Source organism: Sceloporus occidentalis, unplaced genomic scaffold (genome assembly GCF_023333645.1).
Source record: "Sceloporus occidentalis isolate IW3139 unplaced genomic scaffold, rSceOcc1.0.p SCAF_7, whole genome shotgun sequence".
In the NCBI taxonomy this organism is placed as follows: domain Eukaryota; kingdom Metazoa; phylum Chordata; class Lepidosauria; order Squamata; family Phrynosomatidae; genus Sceloporus; species Sceloporus occidentalis.
Window position 1 is genome coordinate 67,654,014 of NW_028316987.1, and position 23,021 is coordinate 67,677,034.

Below are 23,021 nucleotides of genomic sequence, written 5' to 3' on the forward strand. Positions count from 1 at the left end.
AAAAGTGTATGAGGTAGTTCAAACCTTTGGAAGTTGTGGTTTTAAACTTCCTCTGTGGAAGATATTCAAAGGCCACAAATGGTGCAAACTTTCAGGATTTTTTTTATTTGGTTTTTGCTTTTTATGTTTTTTGTTTTTACACAAAGGCTGACATTTTCCACAACAAGGTGACAAAATCTTGGGAAAAAACAACAACTTCCGATTCCTTTGGGGGCTGCATTAAATTGCATTGTGTAACGTTCCAATAAATCCTTCTCTTTCTCTTTCGCCCAGAGTTTAAGCAAGTAGATGAACAGAAGAAATGGAAGGAGTCAGCTTTCAGTATAAAAAAGAAATGGCAAAGAGAGAATATTTTTTATTTTTTTTTGGTTTTGGTTTAAGTTAGTTTGAGTTCATTCATTTGAAACAGACTGGGCCAATGTCCACAGCGAATTCTTGGTCAGCGCCACCAATGTCCAAAGGTGCAATGTCAAGGATGGGCAAGCGAGATGGCTTATTTGTTCTGTACTCAATGACTGTTTTGCCCCATTTGTTGGTCTTTTTCTGGAAGATAGTAATAATAAAGAGGGGTTAAAACAGTCTTTTAAGAAACTGAATAATTGCTGTTAACAGAGATCAACAGGAGTTTCAACTCACCTGAGCTTGCAAACATTACCTTTTAAAAAATCACCTCCTAGAATTCCCAGCTACATTGTTGGCTAGGGGATTCTGGGACTTGTAGTCCAAAACGTAATGTTTTCAAGCTCCATAGCTCACATGCTTTCAAGGATACACATTTCACATTTTCCAATCTGCCTGGAGATCCCTGTCTCTAATCTGATTCCTTATGTTTCCCACTCTCTCTGTAGCACCATTAACTGCAGCCATAATTACCAGCCACACTCTGATGACATTTTCATTTCAGTCTGATTTATCTCCTTTATATACCTATATACAAAGCTGTGGAGGGTGGACATACATCTGCCAAATATACCAGCTCTAGGTGGCTTCTTTTTAAGGACATCATAAAGGTGCTTGTGTGCCATGATGCCACTGTTTCGAGTGCTCGCTGTTTGGGTGCTCGGACGCCCGTGTGTCATAATAGCACGCCCTGTGTAGACGGGGGCATAGCAATATGACGTACAGGCACTTCAGGCCAGGGCAAAGCACCAGTCTGTACAGGGCCTCAGTTTTTATTTTTAGCCTGGTGTAGCACATGGTAGGTACTGGGATTGAAAATTTGGTCCTCGGCCAGGCTAAAGGTGCCTACTCCTGTAACCACATATGGCCCATGTTCTAGGGCTCTACAGCTCAACTGTAACAAGGGCAGAAGAACAAGATTGGTAGACTCCATGTCAAGTTAAATTAGTTGTGTCACGTAAGAACTTTTTCAGGAATGAAAAATTTCCCAGGGCCTATAAGAATAATTTCTGGTAGTTTTCTTATAAATGAAGCTACTGACTGTTGAGAATTTAGCTCAGTACCGGATATGTTCTGAGTGAATAAATAATAATAAAATAATAAAAATTTTATTTGTATACCGCCCTTCCTTCAGATCAGGGCGGTTTACAGCAATTTAAAATACAATGATAATAATAAAAACATAACACAATTACAAAAACATAAAAACAAAAGGCCCCAGGGTTAGCCAGTCCCATTGCCAGTGCGGCGGAGGAGGCCTATAGGACCTTATTCAGGGAATGCGGTCCGGAACAGAAAGGTCTTTAGGTCCCGTCTGAATTGGGCCAGGGAGGTAGCTGAGCGGAGCTCTATGGGCAGCGTGTTCCAAAGGGCCGGGGCGGCGATGGAAAATGTCCTCCTGGTGGTGGAGGCCAATCTCGCCCCGGGAACCCTAAGTAATTGCTGCCCAGATGTTCTGAGGGTGCGGGGCGGAATGTATGGGGAGAGGCGGTCCTTCAGGTATCCTTAGAGTGAACCCCTTAGAGTGTGTGCTTGCTATTATGTTCTATTTTTGTGGCCTAGATAAATAGTTATAATTATAGTATGAAGAATGTTTAATGTCTTTCAAAGGTAACTGGAAAAGCTTTTCATTTGTATATAAACTAAGGTTACAATTCTATACTTACATAAGCCCTTTCAAGTGGAATGGGGCACACTTCTGAATAGATATTACAGGACTGTGCTGTTAATCATGAGTAGGGAACACTTGGCCCTCCAGATGTTGATGAACTACTATTTCTGTCATACTTCACTATTGGAGAAGGAGGCTAGGAGTGGCAGAAATTGGAGTTCAACAATATCTGGAGTGTCACTGGTTAGCCCTGATGGAAATGAATCCAAATGACCAATGGTCTTTCAAAGTAATAACAGCTGTAATTACAGCTGTATAGGAGGGCAATAATAGCCCAAGATAGTTTTTTAAAAAGTAAAAAAAACCTGATACTTACAGAGCAGCCATCTTCAAGAACACTGAAAGTGAACCTGCTGTTCCCTTCAGCTCGTAGTTCAACATCATTGGATCCCTGCAATATCACTGCCTTCTTAAGGTTGCCTGTCTCCTCATCCATGTAAGCAATGCTGTTCTTGCAGTGGTAAGTGATGTTCTGGGAAGCATGGTTAGCCAATAGCCGCATAAAGGCAAGTTGAGTGGCCATGTCCTTAGAAGTCACACCTTCCTCGTTGTACTCAAACTAAAAACAGAAGAGCAGGATGAATCTTTCGGTTAAAATCACATGAATAATATACCTCAGTAAGTCAAGCAGATGCACATTGGCATCTGAAGTGAATATAATGTGGAGAATCAAACCTTTCTGAATAAATAATTCAAGTTGAGTTATGTATAGCAGATACGTTGTATGGCAAAACTTGGATATCAGTTAATCTAGATATAATCCTATTTAGCAGTTTGGAATGTATCCACAGATTCCAGTCCATCAGTAGTGAGTTGGACAAAAACAGTAGTTTCCTGGCACATTACACACATTTCAACACTATTTAACCTCTCCCTCATTCTCATGAGGGCACCCTTGACTTTTCCTCATCTAATTTCCTCTCTGCAATGGCATCCCCACCCTAGGTGTCAGCTGCTGTGGGGGGACTGCCAGAGGGCTAATGGGGAGGGGCAGAGGCCAAAAGGGCATGCTCCTACTTCTCCTTCACTATAGCAGAGGCCTCTCCTGAGGAGGGAGCCTCTGCTGCAGTGATGCTTGGAAAGGTGAGTGCACCTTTCCAGGCCTTCCTGCCACTGCAGCCTGGAGGGATGCACTCGTCTTTCTCCTTTGCCACAGTGGCAGTCTTCTCCTCAGAAGGGAGCCACTGCTGCAGTGAAGCCTGGAGGGGCATGTTTACCCTGCCTCACTTGCCCAGCGGGAGGAGAGCCTGACTGGCAGTCACTCCTCTTCTGGGGTGTCACCTGGTGCAGGCTGACCACTCGCACACCCTTAATGATGCCACTGCCTCTCTGGCTCCCACATTACATTCCTATATTCATATGATTATCTACTTTCCTTGGCTTTAGGCAACATCTTTACTCCCAGCTTTGTCCCCCAATGACCATTGGTAAAACTGAACTTGCCACCTCATCTCTAGATCCACAAGGTTTTGAATTTCAATTGACATTCTCGAACACAATTGGCTTATATAAGTTTGTCTCTGGCTTCTTCACTCCACCTTATTCCTCTGAGGAAGTAGGCTCTAGTCTACGAAAGTTCATGCTACCAGCTTCTTTCTTTCAGTTAGTCTCAAAGGTGCTACAAGATCCTTTTGCATCTTATTCATCAGTAACTTCATTCCATATGGATTTATTAAACATTCCACAAAACAGGGAAACCACATGAAGTCCAGATTTCACCATTCACTCATATCAATGGTTCCCAAGGGAGACATGATAGAAGTTTTTTTTAGTAAAAAAAATGTATGAATCTTTCATAAACTAGGACAGGGGGAAGGAATTCATGATCTTCCAGAGATTGTTAAACCACCATCTTAGTTAGCCCTCACCATTGGTTATGCTAGGACTGATGGGACTGGCATATGACAGAGGACTACATATTCATAACCCCTGTACTAAAAGTTAAACATCAGCTACTGAAACTAATATTTAAGGAGGTTCCTGATAAACATCAGGAAGTGCTTCATGCAAGGCACAGTTCATTTTGACTTATTTCATCATTACTGAAAGAGTGTTAATCGATGCTTGTTCACATAGCTCTGGGGGCAAAAAATTTTTAAAAATGCTATGCTTGGTTATTACTAAGATTCCCTGTTTCAGATGTCTGAACATGAATGCTGCTGCTTATGCAGGTTGTCTCTCCCTTATCTGAAATAACTAAAAGCATAAGTGTTCTGTATTTCAGAATTTTCAGATTTTGGGATACCTGTATTTGCTGATACGTACATCAATGAGATGTTATGGAAATGAGACCCAAGTCTAAACATCAAATTCATTTAAGTTTCATATACATATTCATTTTCATATACACATAGCCTGGAGATAATTTCATACAATATTTTTAATAATTTTGTGCATGAAACAAAGTTTGCATACACAACCATCAGAAAGCAAAAATGTCACTATTTCAGCTACCCATGAAAAAAGTTTTGATATTTGCCGTATTTTGGATTTTGGAATTTTGGATAAGGGAAGCTCAACCTGTATAAGCAAAGGAGCATCCATATGTAAGAGGAGGGTTATCAACATATTCATGGGAATCTTGTGGTTTTCAAGCTACAAAAAACCTTTGGGATATCCCCAGATTGTGTGTGATCAACATCCTTGACCAGATGTCTTGCCATTAGGAGAGATACTATATTCATAATGCAATAATGTAATTTGGATTAAAAATGTAATGTAGGTTAAAATAATTTTTTTACTAGATACTGTGTGGATTTCAAAATTATTGAAAAATTATGATTATGAGGAGGTTTGCAGTTTTTATGAGCACATCTGCACTTTTTGAATGCTCACCTGAGTACCACCGTTGATAGTTTCTCCAAACCATATGTGTTTCTTCTCAGCAGAGTTCTTGTTAGTGTACCAGTTCTTAGGTGGGAAGTTTTCTGGATTGGCATGGATGCAAGTCTCACCAGTGGAGAAGTCACAATACACTCTAATGGCATCCATGGTGCAGCCTTGGTTAGGATCAATCCAGTAGAACCCTAGAAAGTTATAAGAATGGCTTCAGCTTCATATCAAATACTCACATTGCTTCAGTCACAAGAACAGTATGAACACACAGAGTGCAAAAATTATTAAATCAAAACTTTTACTTATTAATAAGTGATAATTGTTGTTTAAATCTGGTTGTACTATTAGCTTATGGATATGAATAAAAAAATTAAGAATGTGGGCATATAATTCTGATATATATTTAAGGCTGCTATAAGAATTTAAGCCTGACCTCTGTAGCCCCTTGGATTGCAGCAAGACTTGCCTTAGAAAGTCTTTTCCTTCCTTGCTTTACCCACTGGATTTCATGTTGTTTTTATTATGTTCTATGCCTAAGTGATTTCATGTAAATACTGAATTTATGCCACGATTACTGAATTGTTTCTCTTGACTCATTTGGATTTGTCATCTGTGCAACATTTTACTCGCCCCTCACCACCCATTATGTTTTGCTAACAAGCTGATGGTTATTGTTAGCTACTTTGGACACACAGTCCATTGTGGGAAAGTGACTTATAACCAAACTGTGGAAATGAGAAAGGGGAAGTTATACAAGATATTCATACAGGATATTTGTTTATAAATGAGAAAAAAAGAAAACAAATGAGATTATTTGGAGGATGGAATGTATTTGTTAATGAAATTCTTGCTATCTATATATGCTAAATCTGAGCCAGCAAACACTTCAGAGATTTTGTTATGTAGGTGGAAAAGCCTGAACCACTATCTATCTCTTTCACCTACACATCCATCCATAGAGCTGACAGAAATGTGAAAAGACTAGCTCAGATAGTCTAGTAATTTGTCTATTTGTTTTCTTGTTTTTGTGAAAGCGGAGTCTTAAATAAAAGGTAAAAAAGGAAGATGTGGGTGTGGTCTTATCCATCCCATCACAGGTTAAGTTCACCACCACAAAGAGATTTCTACACACATGGAGTTTTTCTACCAGGAATAAATGGCTGAATCCAACACAGAGTCAGCCATTATCCTGCCAAATGAAGTAAGTAACCATCAGTTAAACATCTAGTTGGAACATACCACTGGTCCATTCAGGGTGACTGAGTCTTAAGTCACGGCAAGTGCGAGCTGGGTTCTTCCTGGAGCCTTCTGGGGTCAGGAGGGTCTCGATTTGGTTGTTCAGTGATTTCAAAGTGGCATCAACTTCGTAGTCCTTGGGTCTAAGAGAAGGCTGATCTGCCCGGTAGTATTCCATGTCATAGCCAATTTCATATCCACCACCATTGGGACCAGGTGGGCCAGGATGACCAGGTGGACCTGGTGGGCCCTAAAATGTTCAGAAGTGGAAGAAATTAGTAGACATATGTTTAAATCACATTCACCTTGGTTATGCAGAACTATTCTTTTCTAGGTAACTGACAGCTGTTGTTGGATGCAAAGTATATATATGTTTGATGAAGAACCCACTAATCAGAGACTGATTTTCAGGAAGAATTTAGTATGAACAAATTTAGTCTTTACATGAAGGCTTACTACATTATTTGCCTTATTAAATTTCACTTAAAATGAAATGTCCAGTATCCTCATGATGGAATCTATTTTGATCGACTTTATGATGAGACAATATGGGATAGAATGATGCATAGATGATCGGCTGATATAAGTACAAATAGCACCCTTCATTACAAACATTTACAGTGCAATCCTATGCATATTTGCTTAAAACTCAGTATATTTAATGGTAATAGTAAGTATATTTAGAATTGCAACCTTGATAAAGTAAGTTATCCCCCAAACCAAATATCTAACACCACAATCCTATGAAGATGAAGTCCCACTGCATAGGATTTAATCCTAGGATGGTGTACAAAACATACACAGGTTTATGTGGAAGTAAGTCCCACTGTAGGTGGATAGCTTATTAATAAATGTGCATAGACAAACAATGTTAATTTTAAAATGGATTGTTTCAGTGCATATTGTCAGCATCCAAACTCATACTTACAGAAGGTCCTTGGCTACCCTGAGATCCACGCACACCGGCAGGCCCAACAGGTCCAGGCAAACCATTGCGACCATCTTTTCCAGGAGGACCAGAAGGACCAGCAGGGCCCTGAAAAGTGGGGGGAAATATCCACAGCTCAGAACAGTGCAAATGCAATTAAAGAATAGAAATATAAAATGAAAATTAACAGTCGGATAGTTCAATATCACATACAACAAGAACATAAATTTAAATAGGCATACCCTTGGGCCAGAAGGACCAGTAACACCAGGTGAGCCTTGATCACCATGATGACCCTGTTGAGGTAAAAGAGAGAAACAATATGATAGCAGACTTTGACCTGCCCCTGTTTGCTTGCAGAATATTTATCCTTGTAGAACTCAATAATGCTTTGGGGACAATATTACGGAGAGCTTATTCTGATCAAGAATTCATTTTCAAAACTTACAGGTTTTAGGGGGACTCTGCTCCAAGAAACAGAAAGTAAAATTGGTGACAAAATTGCACTCATGAATACACTTCCCGTGTTACTGAACAACTGCATCTTGGGACAACCAGATTAGCTTCTGGTTGAGCTTCTAGCTGCTCTTAAATCAAGTGTAATAGTCTTGTTTTTTTTAAAAAAGTAATTAATTAATGGACATTATAGGAAACTAAAAGCATTTCAGATATGATGCCTACTTGGGAGTTTTGGTCACTGCCAATTAGATGAGGCTGTAATGAACTAGATGGAGAAACAGTCTGATCCAATACAAAACACAATGGACCCTTGTTTTACCTGGGGATCCCATTGTTTTCAATGGTGGTGCGCTCCCACATGCCACACTTTATTTGCACCATGGGTGTGCATGCCATTAATAAAACCATAGCTCGCTGTTTGCATGACCCTGAGTCCACCTATGGCGAGCCCATGTATGGCGTGGACGCGCTGTACCTTGATATATTCTAGGACTCTAGTATAATATCCTGTCTTCTAACAGGGAAACAATTCATTGAGACCAAATCCTTTTATTGCCAAAATGGCAGCCCCCCTGCCCCAGGAGATATCAGTCGGTTTTTGAGAACTACAAAGTTTACAGAAATACAACATTTGCAAAACTACCAATTTTTTTTTAACAGAAACCACAATAGGACAAACCCTAAAAATAATCCCCAAATAAAATCTTGACATAGAACACTGATTGTTAGGGTAAGTATGTTTGTGGAAAACTAGTAGTGGGGAGACAGAAAGAAACAGAGCATCCTTGGAAGTGGGGTACAGTTAGGTTTCTGTCTAGAACCCTAAACTGAAGCACTCCATATGGTGTTTAGTTTCACATCACCTTTTATTTTTGATTATGAAAGGGAAATTTATAGAGGGCTCTCCTTCACAGGGTCTAGCCCAGAAAGGCTTTTGGAATTTGTGACAGATTACATAGAGTGCTGTGACATTTCTGTTCATTCTTCTTGTTTTATTTATTTTTACTGGATTTATATCTTGCCTTCCTCCCAAAAAATGGGAGTCAAAGTAATAATGATAGACTTACAGCAATGCCAGGCAGCCCCTGAAGTCCGTTGTGTCCTTTCAAACCAGGTAGACCTCTAGGTCCCTTGTCACCAACAACACCTTTCTCACCACGGAGTCCCTGTGGGCCCTATTGAAGGAACAAAAAGGAAAGGTTAAAAGGAAAAGATTTTCAGAGAACTCCTCAATCCAAGGATTAGTCTTAAGAAGGCACATCTGTCTTTATTTTACTCATTAAGAACTGAGTCTCAAAATGGATGTATCAGAAATACCAGTTGCACCATTTTGGCTTTCTGTTCCCTTTTGATTATCTGTTGGTGAAATCTTTTGGTCACATGTTTTGCTAACAGGAGCAGACCAAGTCCTCATTTCTTTGTTCAAAAAGAACTAACAAGATATTCCGCCAACTATATGAGGAAGGGAGATTATATGAAATGTCCTACAAAAATTCCAATGCCATTACAATTTTAAATCAAGCCAACCAGAAAAGACTACTGCTATATTCTACATCATACTCCTACTCATTTGGACATTTCTCCATGTTTCATGTGTTCCTCTAAGTAATTAAGGGCAATCTGTAATAAAAGACTTTATTTACTTATTTTATATATTTAATTCAATTAATACCTCACTCTTCTCTCAGCAGAGGGCTCTAAGATTTGACATAAGTATAGAAGTGAAACAGAAACCAGACTTACAGCAAGACCTCTTGGACCAGCAGGACCAGTAGAACCAACAGGACCAACGGGACCCTGAAATGGGAGCACAACAGAGAAGCTGCTTATTATACACTATGATGACACAACTCTCTTCCTTGTAGAAAAAATAATAATCTAGGAGTGGCTTGACATGCCTGTACTAACCAAGACAATAAGAAATGCAAACATCCTGTTCCACGTTTTTTTTGTGATGGTAAAAAAGAAAAGAAATTCTCCAAAGACTGATATTAAAATTTGTCCCTTTGCTGGAAGTGTGTGCATCTTGTAAACGGGGCAGAGGAAGAGATGCAATAGTTCTACTTTAAACATTGCAAATATAAGAACCTAAAAGGAAGCTCAAATCACTTACTGTTCCTATGTGTATTACATGACACCCAAAGCACAGCTTGGAGAAGTTATTATTTTGAGGCCATAATTTCTGGAATCCTCCATCTAGCATTGCTAGCAGGCATTCTGGGATCTGTAGTCCCCAGAGGTAACTTTTTCTAAGCCTGGACTCCGAGCTACTTATAATAAACAGTTGCCAGAATGTTTATTGGGACTGTTAGTAGACTGACTTCTGTTCCAAGGTTGGCCAAACTGTGCAATGGTACAAAGTCCATGTCACAAGAGCAAAGTTATTTAATAGCTTTCTCATCACGTTGCAGTGTTCCCTGTTGTTGAAATGAAATGTTCTGGTACTATGCCTTTCCACATAATCAAAAAATAAAGAAACAGAAAATATCCTGCTTTCTCTTACTGTAAAATGGCAACCGTGGAAAGGTATCACCATTATCTTCTAATAGTAATTTTAGTTGGTTAGTGTCAACAACACTGTAGCATAAATGAGGCCACTGAAAAATAAAGAGGTTTCATCATACTCAGGGGAACTCCCGATTATGATGAAGTACAAAAAGCCTACAAGGAGAACAGAAAAATCATCCAAGGGACCTCACTTCAAAACAGCCCATTTGTTACCAACTATGCCTAATGGTTACAAAGTGTTGACTGTCTGCTGGGAGGAAAAATGAAGAAAAAAGTGCTGACTGTCTGTTTAGTGAGAAAAACTGAAAACAAGATGGGAAGGGAAATGGAGTGAAGTATCTCAAAAGAGGGAATAGCATTTTGTAGCACATCCAATTTGCACTACAGCTAAACTCTAATTCAATAAACAATGACAATCAAATCCAATATAAAATGACAAGACGTAAATAAGAGACAGATTCAGAGCCTTTGTCAAAGGTCTTACTGGAAGTTTTTGCCAGCCTCCTTAATGCCAAAAAGGAGATTTCCTGAACTCTGCTGTGGGAAAGGCTATGCTGAACATGAATTGATTGGGAGCCTCCAGGCACTGTCATATAGCCCTCATAGTTTACAACTGTCTTATTTAGGGGCGCCTTTGTTTTTACAGAATGGATGAAGGTCACGTACAGGTTCACCACGATTTCCAGCTTTGCCAACAGGACCAACAGAACCATGAGGACCAGGAGCACCAAGAGCACCATGGGGGCCAGGACTGCCAGGAGCACCACGTTCACCCTAAAGTGAGGGATGTGAAAGACAAATTGATGATCTAAACAAATACAAAAAATTGATTTGTGTCAAACACAGAATCCATTCTTCTTATAGAACTATGGACATAATTACCTTGTAGCCAGGAGCACCATCACGGCCAGGAGCACCATCACTACCTGGATTTCCCTGTAAAGAAAAACGAAATATTCTTAATATTACATGGAAATGCAAAAAAACCCTTGGCTTTATGGAATGTGAAACTCACTTTACCCCTAGTCCTCAAACTAAAGAACAGGCTGATGTCCTATGTTAAAAGCAATCTATAATTGTTTCTATTCCCAGTCTAATAGGTTCTGCTCTACATTTCTGTCTTCTTAAGATGTTGAACAATGGTATGCTCATTATCTGTCTTCTTGAATCTGCCATGTGCTGTGGATTAGTATCAATAACTATGGTAGTGCAATAGGATATGAAGAAAAGAGGAAACTTTAGGGAGCCATGGGCCAAAACTTAGTAGATCACAAAACCATGTTTGCCATTTTGAACAATTTCTTTATACTGCTGAATACACCACCCTTAGGGATATACTGTTCTGTTAAATGACATATAATCAAGTCAGCATGGTTGAACTAGCCACACTGTAAAATTAAAGAAGTTTTATACCACTTTAATTTCCATGACTGTATCCTACAGAATCCTGATTTATAATTTGATGAGGCACTAGCCTGAATACCTTGCCGGGATTCAGTAGCATTAGTCATGGCAGTTAAAGTGGTGTCAAACTGCTTCAATTCTGCAGTGTGGCTACACTGGGATTCTGTGAGACCATGGTTCAAATTTCCACTCAGCCACTAGGTGAGCCTTGGCAAGTCACAGTCTCTCAATCATAGAAAAAAGCGATGGCAAACCTTCTCCGAATAAATCTGGCCAAGAAAACCCTATGATAGGGTTGGTATAAGTCAGTTAACTTGAAGCCACACAACAATAATAAACAACTCATTGCAGAAATATGCCAAATAATTTAAATGAATTCTGTTTACATATATTTATCTTATTTTTAAATAGCTTCACCACATTAAAACAAGCTGTTGTTCCACCTTCCAGATCACTAGATGGTCCCAATTCCTCATCAGGAGGAAACACTGTTATTTTAGTAGAAATATTATAATTTCCCCCCTTCTATATTTTTATTATAATAAAAGCCAGGTTTTCCCCACCACAACCATGTGCTAACTTCTCACTGAGAGATTCCCTACAAAGACAACTAGCAGAACCCTTCAACGAATGCTGGAGAACCAGTGCATACAGCAATTCTTGGGTTGAGACTATATATTAATAGATTTGTTTCTGCAGGAGCCTCTATGCAGTATGTATAATCCCAGTGTTAGTATCTTTGTAATCAAAGGAAGAAAGGAATGTGTGATGCATATTTCCTGGTTTTGTGCTTCCACAGGGAGATGCACATAATACCTATGGAGAGGCAGGTCTTATATCTCCCTACAGAGTATAATACATGTCTCTTCCCCTCCAAAGTTTGTAAAATACAAAGCATTGCAAAAACAAAACAGGAACCACTCATGCTTTTGGTCATCCCTATCCCTATCCCTATTCAAAGATCTGAAGGTGCAAGTTGGCCACACAGTCTACCCAGTCTACACTATTTTAAAGCTTGAAGAGACGTACCTTTATAGAACATAGGAAACTGTCTGTCAGAACATTGTTGCAATTCAGTACTCTGACAGACATGGATTCTGCAGCATTTTAGACAATAATCTTTTTCCCCAACCCTTCTTAGAGATACCAGGAATTGAAACTGGAACTTTCTGCATCCACTGACCTATGGCCTGTCTATTCTTATTTCAGTGTACTTAACTATAGGCTCTCTGCATGTGCAAACTGGTACATGGCACTACTGCCAATATCCTGTGTGAGCCCTGCCTGAAGCAATTCTGCATCAGAAGCCACAACTGCTGACCTACATTTAATTTCTCAAGAGGTAGCGTATTAACTGAGACTTTCTAGAGGTTTTCTAAACACTATGAGGCACCTTACACTATAGTAGTTAATCTTTAATCTTGTCTTTCCTTTTGAGTTATTTTTAATGTGGAGAACATGAGCTATGGAACATATTTACTTTGTTGGCTCTTTATTCTGGCCAGTATTAAAATGTGTGCAAGAGAGGTGTGTAGTTCAGAAATTGTACGTTAAGCCATTGTGACAACCTATACCTACAACATTTTGAATATTCTAAAATCCAAAGGACAATCTTTCCTTGGTCCAGGCAAAGAATAGTGCACAAACACATCAATTATTCTCTACTGCTAAGTTGTTTCTTTTAGCCTGATGATCTAAGGCCCGGTACATACCTGCTTGAATGTCCAGAGCAGTGGTGGCGTTTTCTCCTCCGCAGGGAAGCCGCAGCCACCAAACCATGCGGCTTCTCTGTGGAGGAAAAAGAACTCACAAAAAGAGGGTTCTTTTTCTGCCGCACCAGTTATGTCAGAGTGTGGCAATGGCGCACTTGTGACGTAACTGGTGCGATGTGACGTGTGGATGCTATGCGTCCATTACGTCATAATGGCGGCGCCTGTGTACACAAGGTGCCGGCATTATGCCACTGCCAGTACGTGCTAGGGTTAGGGACCGTGCAGTTGCTGCGCGGTCCCCTAACCCTAGCATGGCGTGAGCACAATGCTTTTGTGCCATCTGTACCACGGCTAAGTAGCTTATTTGCTGTCTGTTAACATTATCATATTGTTTTAAATATTAAATATTTTAAATTGTTTAAGTTTATTTTACTTGTAGGCTGCCCTGAGATCCCATGTTACAGAATGGGATATAAATACTTTAATTAATAAGTGAACTATTTCAACAGGTATGTCAAACAGCCTTCAGCTGCTGTCTGTAAGAACTGCCTTGAATGTATAGATTAAAATGCATGGCTCCCCCATTCTTGTGACCACAATAAATTACTTACATCACGTCCAGCTTCACCAGGGGCACCATTCACACCAGGGGAGCCAATGGGACCAGATGGGCCACGGGCACCTGGGGGACCAGAAATACCAACGGGTCCAGGCTCACCCTGAAAAACAAAACAAAAGTAGTGATGCATTTAATTGCTATGCATACAATAAATTGGCAAAGTACTCAATACATCAGATGCATTTATTTATTATTCACTTGACTGTGACTTAACATTTAGTTAATGCCAGCTGTTCTGGTCAGCATTCCTCAAGCATGCCCTCCAGAACTACAGTTTTCATCATCCTCCAAACACCTGGCCAGGGATGGGAACTATAGCGTTGGGAAACCTGCTCTATGGAAAAGGGATGGGATACAGCTCCTCACTGTTGTATGGGGAGTACATGAAAAGGTTAAATCTCTGACTCTGGTTTATGTGTATTCTTACAGGTAAAATTTACACTGCCATGGCAAAAGCATAATTGGCTGAATCTAGACTTGACAAATAATGTCCAATTCTTAACCTTCCTTCAGAGACAGTCCCTGCCAGAATGTCTGCAGAAAAGACATGGAATAACAAGTATTAGTTCTAATGGTACAGCAGATAAAATATGGCCATTAAAGGGGCAGATCATAGGATCAAGCTGTAAGTCCAAAACAAATGACTCCTAAGAAGTAGTCAGAACTTCAAATTGAGTTGTATTAACTCATTGCATTATAATTCAGTAAAATATCCTGTGATATCACCCAATTTTCTAGCTTCCTCAATTAAACACTATTTTAAAAAAGCAAGATTTTTTAAAAAACAAAACAAAAAACAAACCACACTTTGTGTCCACTCTGGTACTGGAGTGGCATTTTGTCTTCACCTCTGCTTATGTAGACCCAGGAGAGACTCCAGGCTGCTCACTGTTTCTTTAAATTGAAATGAGCAACCAAGCTTAGGTCAAAAGCCATTCATACCTTCACTGCATCTAACACTCTGAAATGTTTCAATTTGACTCAAAATTTCCTTGCATCTTCTAGGGGCTTAAAAGCATTTTTACATGGGTTTGTCTTCCCACAGGCTGTTTTAGACCCAGGAGTGGTTTCTTTTAAAGCAGGAAGTAAATAGGGCTAGTTTACTTCCTACTGTAATGAAAGTTCTTACCTAAACTTAGAACAGCCTGGGTGTGCATGAGGAAAATAAAGAGGATGGGAAAGAGTCCCCAGAATTAAAACTGCAGACTGCTTCTATATCTTTAATGGTTATGCAAAAAAACAAAAACAACAAAAAAAAGGAAGAAAGAAAGAAAGAAAGAAAGAAAAGAAAAAGGAATTTCAGCATGTATTGCTTGCTACCTGCAGAACAAGCAACGCCAAAATTCCCTCTTTTGCACAACCAATGAAAATGCAGGCATCATCTCCAGTTTTTAGTCTGGTGACTGGGTGGTGAGGACTGTGTGTAGCCCTGGACCTTGGATTACTGCTTTGCCTAAACTAAAAGTGAGCAGCTTATGCCCCTCTAAATGTTGTTGAATTTCAGCTGTCAACACCCCTAGCCAGCACATCTATGGTAAGGCATGATGGGAGCCATATTACTGAAGCTAAACAAACCTTGACTTTGCTGTTGTCTGGATAGAGGACTGCTCATTAGGGATCCCGAAATTTGCCTCCTAACCTTGAGTTCCTTAAGGGAAGCAAGGTGGGGTGTAAATCTAATACGTTAATGTTTCTGTACACATTTTCTAATAAGTGCTTTGAAATATGTTCTAATATGGGTTCCCCCATCTCAAGGGACCCATCTTGATATGCTACACACAATTATGAAAAGGCACATTCAGCTTTCTTATTAAACTGGTCTTCAGACCATTACTATGTGCAAAAAGCAACAGAGGCATTTTCCCCTCAAACAGGTCAGATTTCAGTAATGACTTTGGCATATGTGTGTTCAAATCAAGACAGGTCTGCTTATCATCTAGTTGGGAGATTTGGAAAAGTATTATACTTACGACTGATCCAGCAATGCCTGGAAGACCACGTTCTCCTCTAGATCCAGGAAGACCAAGGATACCAGGAGCTCCCAGAAGACCTTGAGGACCTGGGGTACCAGGAGGGCCCTATGTACAGAAGAGAATACAAAACAACATTTTCAAACCCTACTTACACACAAACAAATTTGTGTTTCCTGACTTTTTTTTTTTTTACAAACTCAAATTTCCTGTCTCTTTTGGCAACTTTATGTGACTTAAGAGTTGCACGGATCTTGTCCAATGTACACATATTGAATAGCTAGCTGTTCTGAAAACAAATCAGACATTCCATGTACATTATCTTATGATCCAATTTTGGTTTCTGATTATGTCATTTCAGTGAGGGGTTGTACAGCAATCTCTTCTTCATTGTGGAGACTTTAATGGATAGTAGCTGTGATGAAAGAATATTTTGATCAGATGAAGGACATATGCTAACTTTGCCTTCAGCTTTGTGAATGCATTCTGCTTAAATATCTCATGTAATCAATAAACCACTGTTCTGGTGCATCTGTAAGTATATTCCATCTTCTGACAGCCCTTTGAACCTGAGTTGGTTTGCGAACTGAATGGATCAGGGTCTCTGGAATTTTTAGAGGAGTTGGAAAAGCAAGATCCTACTGGATCTGGTCTAAATATAATTTCAGTAACAAACCAAATGAAGGTATTTTAAAGCAAATTTAAATGACAAATGGTGGCATTTTTCTCTTGAGAAAGCATTTCCCAAAATATTGTACCTGCTCCTGCTAAGGGATAAAAATCACTTGGCTGGTGAACTGCTCAGGCAAACTATGCAGCTCTGGCGTAATAAATGCAGAAAGAAATGAGAAAAATACATTTTGAAATTTTGCAATTTCAAAAGAGATTTTGAATTATGAGTGGTTTGTCTACAAATTAGACCCAACGAGAGCTATTTCAGCAAGGAAAAGCAAGTGTAATTACAGTTTTTGAGATACAACCAGATATTTCAAATGTTCACATTTAAAATTTCCCTTTTAGCCTGCTCAAAAGCCATTTTGGTGCAATCCATAATAATTAATATCCCTGAAAGATATGCCATTCACTGCACTGAAATGTGGTTACAGCATTTGAGTCAAAATGTTTTTTCGTTTCCCTCTTTTGTATTTGCATTGGGGTTCTGGCCAAAGTGGAACACATTCTGAAATTGAATATCTGGGTTTAGGTATTTAACTTCACTAATGAGAAATCCAAGTTGTTGGGTTTGAGGAAAAAACCACATGCATGGTTGCAAAGGTTACAGAAAGGAGGTAAAGAAAACCACTTAAGCTGAAGATAAGCCCATCAGCCGCAGGTCATCAAGTGTTTCTTGTTTTCCAAAGCTTTTGGAATTTTAGTTTAATATTGTTTTATAATCTGGATATTTTGATTATATTTATGGGTCAGTTTGCTTTATATTACAATGTTATGTTATATTTTTTCTGGATAATTTGTTATACAATTCTACTGTTTAGTTTTATATTTGTATTACTCCTTCGCTTCAATGATTGTACACCTTTGACAAGGCGCACTGTTTTTGTTTGCTTTACCAAAAGCGCCAAGTACATAAATAAACAATGTTGTTGTTGTTGTTGTTGTTATTGATTATGAATGTACTACCCAAATACTGAACAGCAACTCTGCTAGAAGAAAGTGAAGGCAAAGACCCACTGTTGGAAGGCCCTGTGGTAATTAGGAGTTCATAGTGCAGCCAGGTGCCACACAGGAAGAGTAGCTACATACTATCAATGGGGGGCAGCAGGTCATTAGTCTCACTGATCCATGGTGAATGTGGCTAGCCATTCTACATGCAGCAATGTGTAGTTCCTTGCCTTTACTTCTATACAGTGATGCTTTTTTGTAATGGCAGCAATCCTCCCCCCTAAATTCATTTTTTGGGGAAATGTGCTGTAACCCATCTCAAGAGCTCAAATAAATGAAAGAGCTATAAATATATAAAGGTTAAGTGGTACTTTCTTAGGATTTGTTCAAATGAAATTAACAAGTCTTATGTTCATAGTGAAATACTAATTGGGAAGAAAATTAGCAAAATCCCCAGCAGAGAGAATTCATAGCATTGCATTTGTTTGCCAGTGATCTGAATTCAGCAGTTGTTCTAAATGTTTATGCATTTGTTTATGTCTGCTCAAACATAAAAGAAAAGAAGCTGTGAATTTTTAATGGTTTATGCTGTCTGATATCTGTGTTCACAAAAAATGAAAGAAGAAGAATGCCTAGAGTGACCTTCAGGAATGAGAAAGTATTCTCAATACTCACAGCAGCACCACTTTCTCCACTTGGGCCTTTCTCTCCAAGGAAACCAGGTGGTCCAGCGATGCCAGGCTCACCAGTACGGCCAAGTGGTCCAGTGTCACCACGTGGGCCTCTAATACCTTCTTTGCCAGCTGGGCCAGGGGGGCCAGGGGGACCAGTGATACCCTAGGAATAAAATATAATAATTTTATATCTGGGTAACTACACAGTTAGGCAGCCAGTCCACCATCTTATGGAGGAAATAATATTAAACCAAAGAGCAAAGAACCGAGAAACATTATGGCAGGTGCATTTAAGTCTTTAAGGCTGCCTTACTCTTACATGCTTACATCTTCAATAGTCCATGCATGTTTATTGGAAAGTAAATTCCATTCTGTTTGAAGAAACTTACTACTAGGTAGGTATGCTAGGCAAGGAGAAAAAAAAACACCCTATGAACTATATGTCAGCAAAACTCATAAACTAGCTCCCCAAAGCTAAGCATGGACTGCTTTGAAATCTCTGCCTGAGATTATACATTTTTAAAAAATCTTGTGCTCAAATTTACCATATCCCTAGTTGTTTGGCAGAATCATGTGGAACAGAATAGCCTGAGATAGGCATGTCATTAAAGACGAAACAAACCCCAAATGGAGGGATCAAGTACATGTTGTACACACTTCACTTGAAAGCAATGTCAGGAGGAGGCAATTTGGAATACAGAAGCAGTGTGTGGCTGTAATACTACCATTGTTCACTCTCCACCAAATTGGTTATCCCTCCTTTCCTAACCTTTGTCAGGTGTTCTCAATATATTTTTTATGGCCAAAGTTTCTGAGAGTGAAGATTTCAGGTGGAAACACAAGATGCTCACCTGTCACTGGATCTCCTGCCCAAACTGCCTTCTCCCAATGTTGCTCTGAACAAAGAGACCTATGGGGGTTTTGCTTCAATGTTCAGTTTTTCATGCAGTGCAGAGTATGATGAGCCCACCTATCTCTCTATGCCTACATAGCTAAAAGTTTCTGGAGTGCATTGGAAATTGTGGGAGAGAAGCTTCTTCACCACTTCTTATCTACACATTGACCAACTGCTAATAAAGTTGGAGGGAACGGCAGTTACATAGAGTAATTCTTTAGAAAGACGAATTTGTAGCTAAATATAGCTATCCATTATGTAAGTCTAACCCAGGCGTCTCCACCCTACTGCCACCCAGGTGGACTGAAGAACAATATGTACTATCCCACAGTAAGCCTTGCTGTTCAAAGGATTATAAAACTGTACTCAAACACATCTGGAGCCACCAGGTTAGAAGAGGCAGGTTTACAAATAAAGTATTCTCAGTAATTACTTACAGCAGGGCCAGGAGGTCCAGGTCTGCCAGCATTACCAGGGAAACCAGTGGCACCCTATAGAAGAAAATTGAGGGAGAGATTCAGAAATCACAAGAACAACACCCCCATATAAAGTAGATGGGAAGGCAAACAGAAGAAACTTATGGACTTACAGGTGGACCAGAATCACCACGAGCACCAGCAGCACCAGCAGCACCAACAGGACCCTAAATGCAAGAAAAAAACATGAAAAAGTTAAGACAAACAAAATAACTCAAGGTTCCAGCTATCAGATAATATTTAATGCAGTTATAATCCATGAAGGTTTTGGTACTAAATCTATTGGTAGCAGGCATAGCATTGACTTTGGCATTGTCTGTACCAGCCAGTAAATCTAGGGCCATTCCAGAACATTATGCTCCAGAATTGGCCCCATATTGCCCATGATGGCAGACATGTGTAATGTGCTAAGTCCAGTGCAGTGGGACAGTGTTGTCTGCATGGGCCAGCACCACAGAGGTATAATTGGCCTGTTCCAGAGTTGTGGCTACTGCATCTCTTACTTGGAGGAGCTCTGTGGGCAGGCCTTCTGGTGTGCTACCACTTGCCTGTGCAACCAATGAGTCCCATCTCTTCATTGGTCACATGGGCAAGCCCACCCTCGAGAGAAGTAGTAGCACCCGAGAAGGCCTGTCAACAGAGCCCCTGCAGTATGGCAGATACAGCTCCAGGGACAGGCCATCCCCATTCACTATGCTACTAGGTATGGGAAAGGGGGCTGGTGATGTGTGAATGGTGGGCTTGCCTGATTTGGGCCTGATCCAGCTGTTTCCATGCCACAAAATCCTATGGTAACCCCGGGGTTTTGGGGAAACACTCAAGCTTCCTGCAACTTTGCCAGCTCCAGGGTAGAGTTGGGTTAATCACGGAAACCAGTGGTATTTCACTGGAAATCGCCATGCATTGGTAAACAGATAGCACCAGCATCAGGGGAGGAACAGGGTTTTTTGACTATGCAGACAAGGCCTTTGTGCGCTAAACATTGGCGTTCCAAGCATTTCTGGAGATACATTTTATTATTAAAAAATAAGGTAACAGGATCAATATGGAACAATTAATCACAAGAATCCGACCAGCCACAGCTTTTTGCTTGCAGAGCTGATCTCTTCCACCGATTTGAAGTGCACAGGAACAGTGGACATGTTAAAGGCCTCATGTACACTACCATTTTCTGATAGCAGATTGAACACTAATGAGGTACCTCCCAGCACTGCCTTTTGTTTCAAAAAATATTATCAATTACAATAACCCCAAAAACAAAAGATAACTTCTCTATGAACGCAGGTGGATCATATACTACCAGTTATATGGGGGAAAAGTGGCATACGAATAAAAACTGTGTTCAATTTTTCAATTAGTACTGTTATACTATTCAGAATATAATTCTTAATTCCTTCAATTGAAACTGTCTATGATGATGACATTTGAAGGAAGGGCTGGATAGCAGATGCTGAATATTTCCTCTAATACAGTATCTTGATGATCTACACCATTTTGTCTTTTCGCCAATGATACATATCCTGCTTTTTGCACCATACCTTAACATTGTACAAATATATTTAATCTCTGTTCTATAGATCACAGGAATTTCTTCATGTAAAACCAGGATGAGGGAAGTGCACCCTGCTTGCCCAAGCCCCTCAAAATCACCAGACCCCCAATTAAAAAAAAAAAAGTCAACAATTTCTCAGAAAAAAATCAGTTGAAAATGGCACAAAACTGTGGTACAATGTGGCAGCATTGCCACCCCAGCTTTCCAAGACACCCAAATGGTCAAGAACCCCAAGCAATTAAAAAAGGTCAGCCAGAATTATAAGTGATGTGAGCTGTGTGTAAAAAATGGTCCTGACCCCCTCTACAGTTGCCAAACTTTAATATAGATAACAATTGGAAATATGTAGCTTTGCAGGTCAGCAATGGATTTAAGTACAATGAATATATAATCAAAAGGTAAAATTCAAGTAAGATTCAATTTACTTACAGCAGGACCAGCGTTACCAACAACACCAATGGCTCCCAGAGGGCCTACATCGCCTTTAGGGCCTCTTTGACCTCTTTCGCCTTTAGCCCCGGGTTGACCAGCTGCACCCTTAAAAATTCAAGAGAGAATGTTACTCCAAATTTATTATAAGCCTATTACTAAATGTGAGAAAGCTATACTTTTTGATACTTACAGGAGGGCCAGCGAATCCAGGAGGACCAGCAGGACCAACCTCACCACGCTCACCCTAGTGTGCAGCAGAAAAAACAGAACACATCCAGTGAGAAATGCAAACCACTATTGCATATGCTACAGTCCACTGAAGTGATTTTTAAAAAAATAATAATTGTTTCACTACTTACCTGGGCTCCACGAGGCCCAGCAGGTCCAGCTTGACCAGCGGGACCAGCTTCACCCTAAAACAGACAAAAGATCAGTGCAACTAAGATGCAGACTAGGCTGTTACAGAAACTTATTAAGAAGGACAAACTTCCTCTACTTAACATGCCTGGTTATGTTAAGACAGAGGGGGAGAAGGTAAACAGGGTAGTAGGGCCACTCCATTGGCTCTGCTCAGAAACCAAGTGGCAATTTATTAAAACTATGTAACTGTAAGGACTGGTTTTTCAGTTTTCATCTATCCTCACTTCCCATCATCCTTCCTCTTGTATAGTGTCCTTTAGATTGTAAATCTAAAGGTCACTAGTATGATCATGTTAGGTTTTTGTTGTTATTAAACTGATCTGTAGCCACTCTAGACTTTTTGATTAAAATTCTATCTATCTATCTATCTATCTATCTATCTATCTATCTATCTATCTATCTCAGTACTCCAACCGGACACAGGAATTCAAAGGTCAGCTTTAAGGATGTCCAAGGACCCAGACATGACCAATGGTGCATTTTTTTTTTTACTCTTATCTTTCAACAGCAAACTTCCATTGTTTAAGAACATAGTCTTTTAAATTGGTTTTAACTTTTAACACCACTTTTAACACCGCTTTAACTGCCATTGCTCCATCCTACAGAAAACAGTGCTGCAATTTAAGGCAACTTTGGCTGTTTGAAAGGCTTATTTATGTAATGAACTTGTATCACTAATTTTAATGGGACATTAGCTCAACTACCTTAGTTTGGATCTAGCTCAGTAAATTGTAAATCGCTTAGGGAGTGCTTAAGTGCATTGATAAGCGGTATAGAAATGTACTTGCTATTAATGTCACATATCAAAGGCTTCACAGTGTGATCTAGGCTGATCTATTTCTCCAAAAGGGAAGAGCCCAGTCCTCCCTTCTCATATGATAATACAGTGCACACTTTTTTTATGCGGGGGATCCGTTCCGGACCCCCCGTGCAAAAAACAAAACACGTATGTTTGAGTCCCATTGAAAGTAATGGGGCTCGTACATGCGGCGGCGTGCGCACACCTTGGGTGTGAGCCCCATTCATCTAAATGGGACGTGCTGCCCCGTGAGCTCCCGCGCGGCTCTCTCACAGCTTTCAGCATATACTGAAAGCCGCGTATAGTGCATCCACGTATAACGCGGGCACACTGGAGTCTGTACATATGGGAAAGACAACTGCATCTTGCATTTACAATGTATCTGTGTCATACATTAACATTTTCAACCTT

At 39.9% G+C, this 23,021-nt stretch overlaps 1 protein-coding gene across 1 annotated transcript in view; it reads right to left on the reverse strand.

Moving 5' to 3' along the window:
• Positions 1–316: 316 nt before the first annotated feature.
• Positions 317–23,021, reverse strand: part of COL1A2 (collagen type I alpha 2 chain) — a 69,104-nt gene continuing 46,399 nt past the window's right edge. Inside the window, exons 35-52 of the mRNA XM_089534016.1 lie at positions 21,751–21,804; positions 21,582–21,635; positions 21,389–21,496; positions 19,521–19,574; positions 19,369–19,422; positions 18,038–18,199; positions 15,743–15,850; positions 13,765–13,872; positions 10,920–10,973; positions 10,704–10,811; positions 9,273–9,326; positions 8,597–8,704; positions 7,313–7,366; positions 7,071–7,178; positions 6,146–6,392; positions 4,907–5,097; positions 2,388–2,630; positions 317–543 (exon numbers count right to left, since the gene is read on the reverse strand). Coding sequence (XP_089390142.1) covers positions 397–543; positions 2,388–2,630; positions 4,907–5,097; positions 6,146–6,392; positions 7,071–7,178; positions 7,313–7,366; positions 8,597–8,704; positions 9,273–9,326; positions 10,704–10,811; positions 10,920–10,973; positions 13,765–13,872; positions 15,743–15,850; positions 18,038–18,199; positions 19,369–19,422; positions 19,521–19,574; positions 21,389–21,496; positions 21,582–21,635; positions 21,751–21,804 — 2,016 coding nt within the window. The 3' untranslated portion in view covers positions 317–396. The remainder of the gene's footprint in view (positions 544–2,387; positions 2,631–4,906; positions 5,098–6,145; positions 6,393–7,070; positions 7,179–7,312; positions 7,367–8,596; positions 8,705–9,272; positions 9,327–10,703; positions 10,812–10,919; positions 10,974–13,764; positions 13,873–15,742; positions 15,851–18,037; positions 18,200–19,368; positions 19,423–19,520; positions 19,575–21,388; positions 21,497–21,581; positions 21,636–21,750; positions 21,805–23,021) is intronic.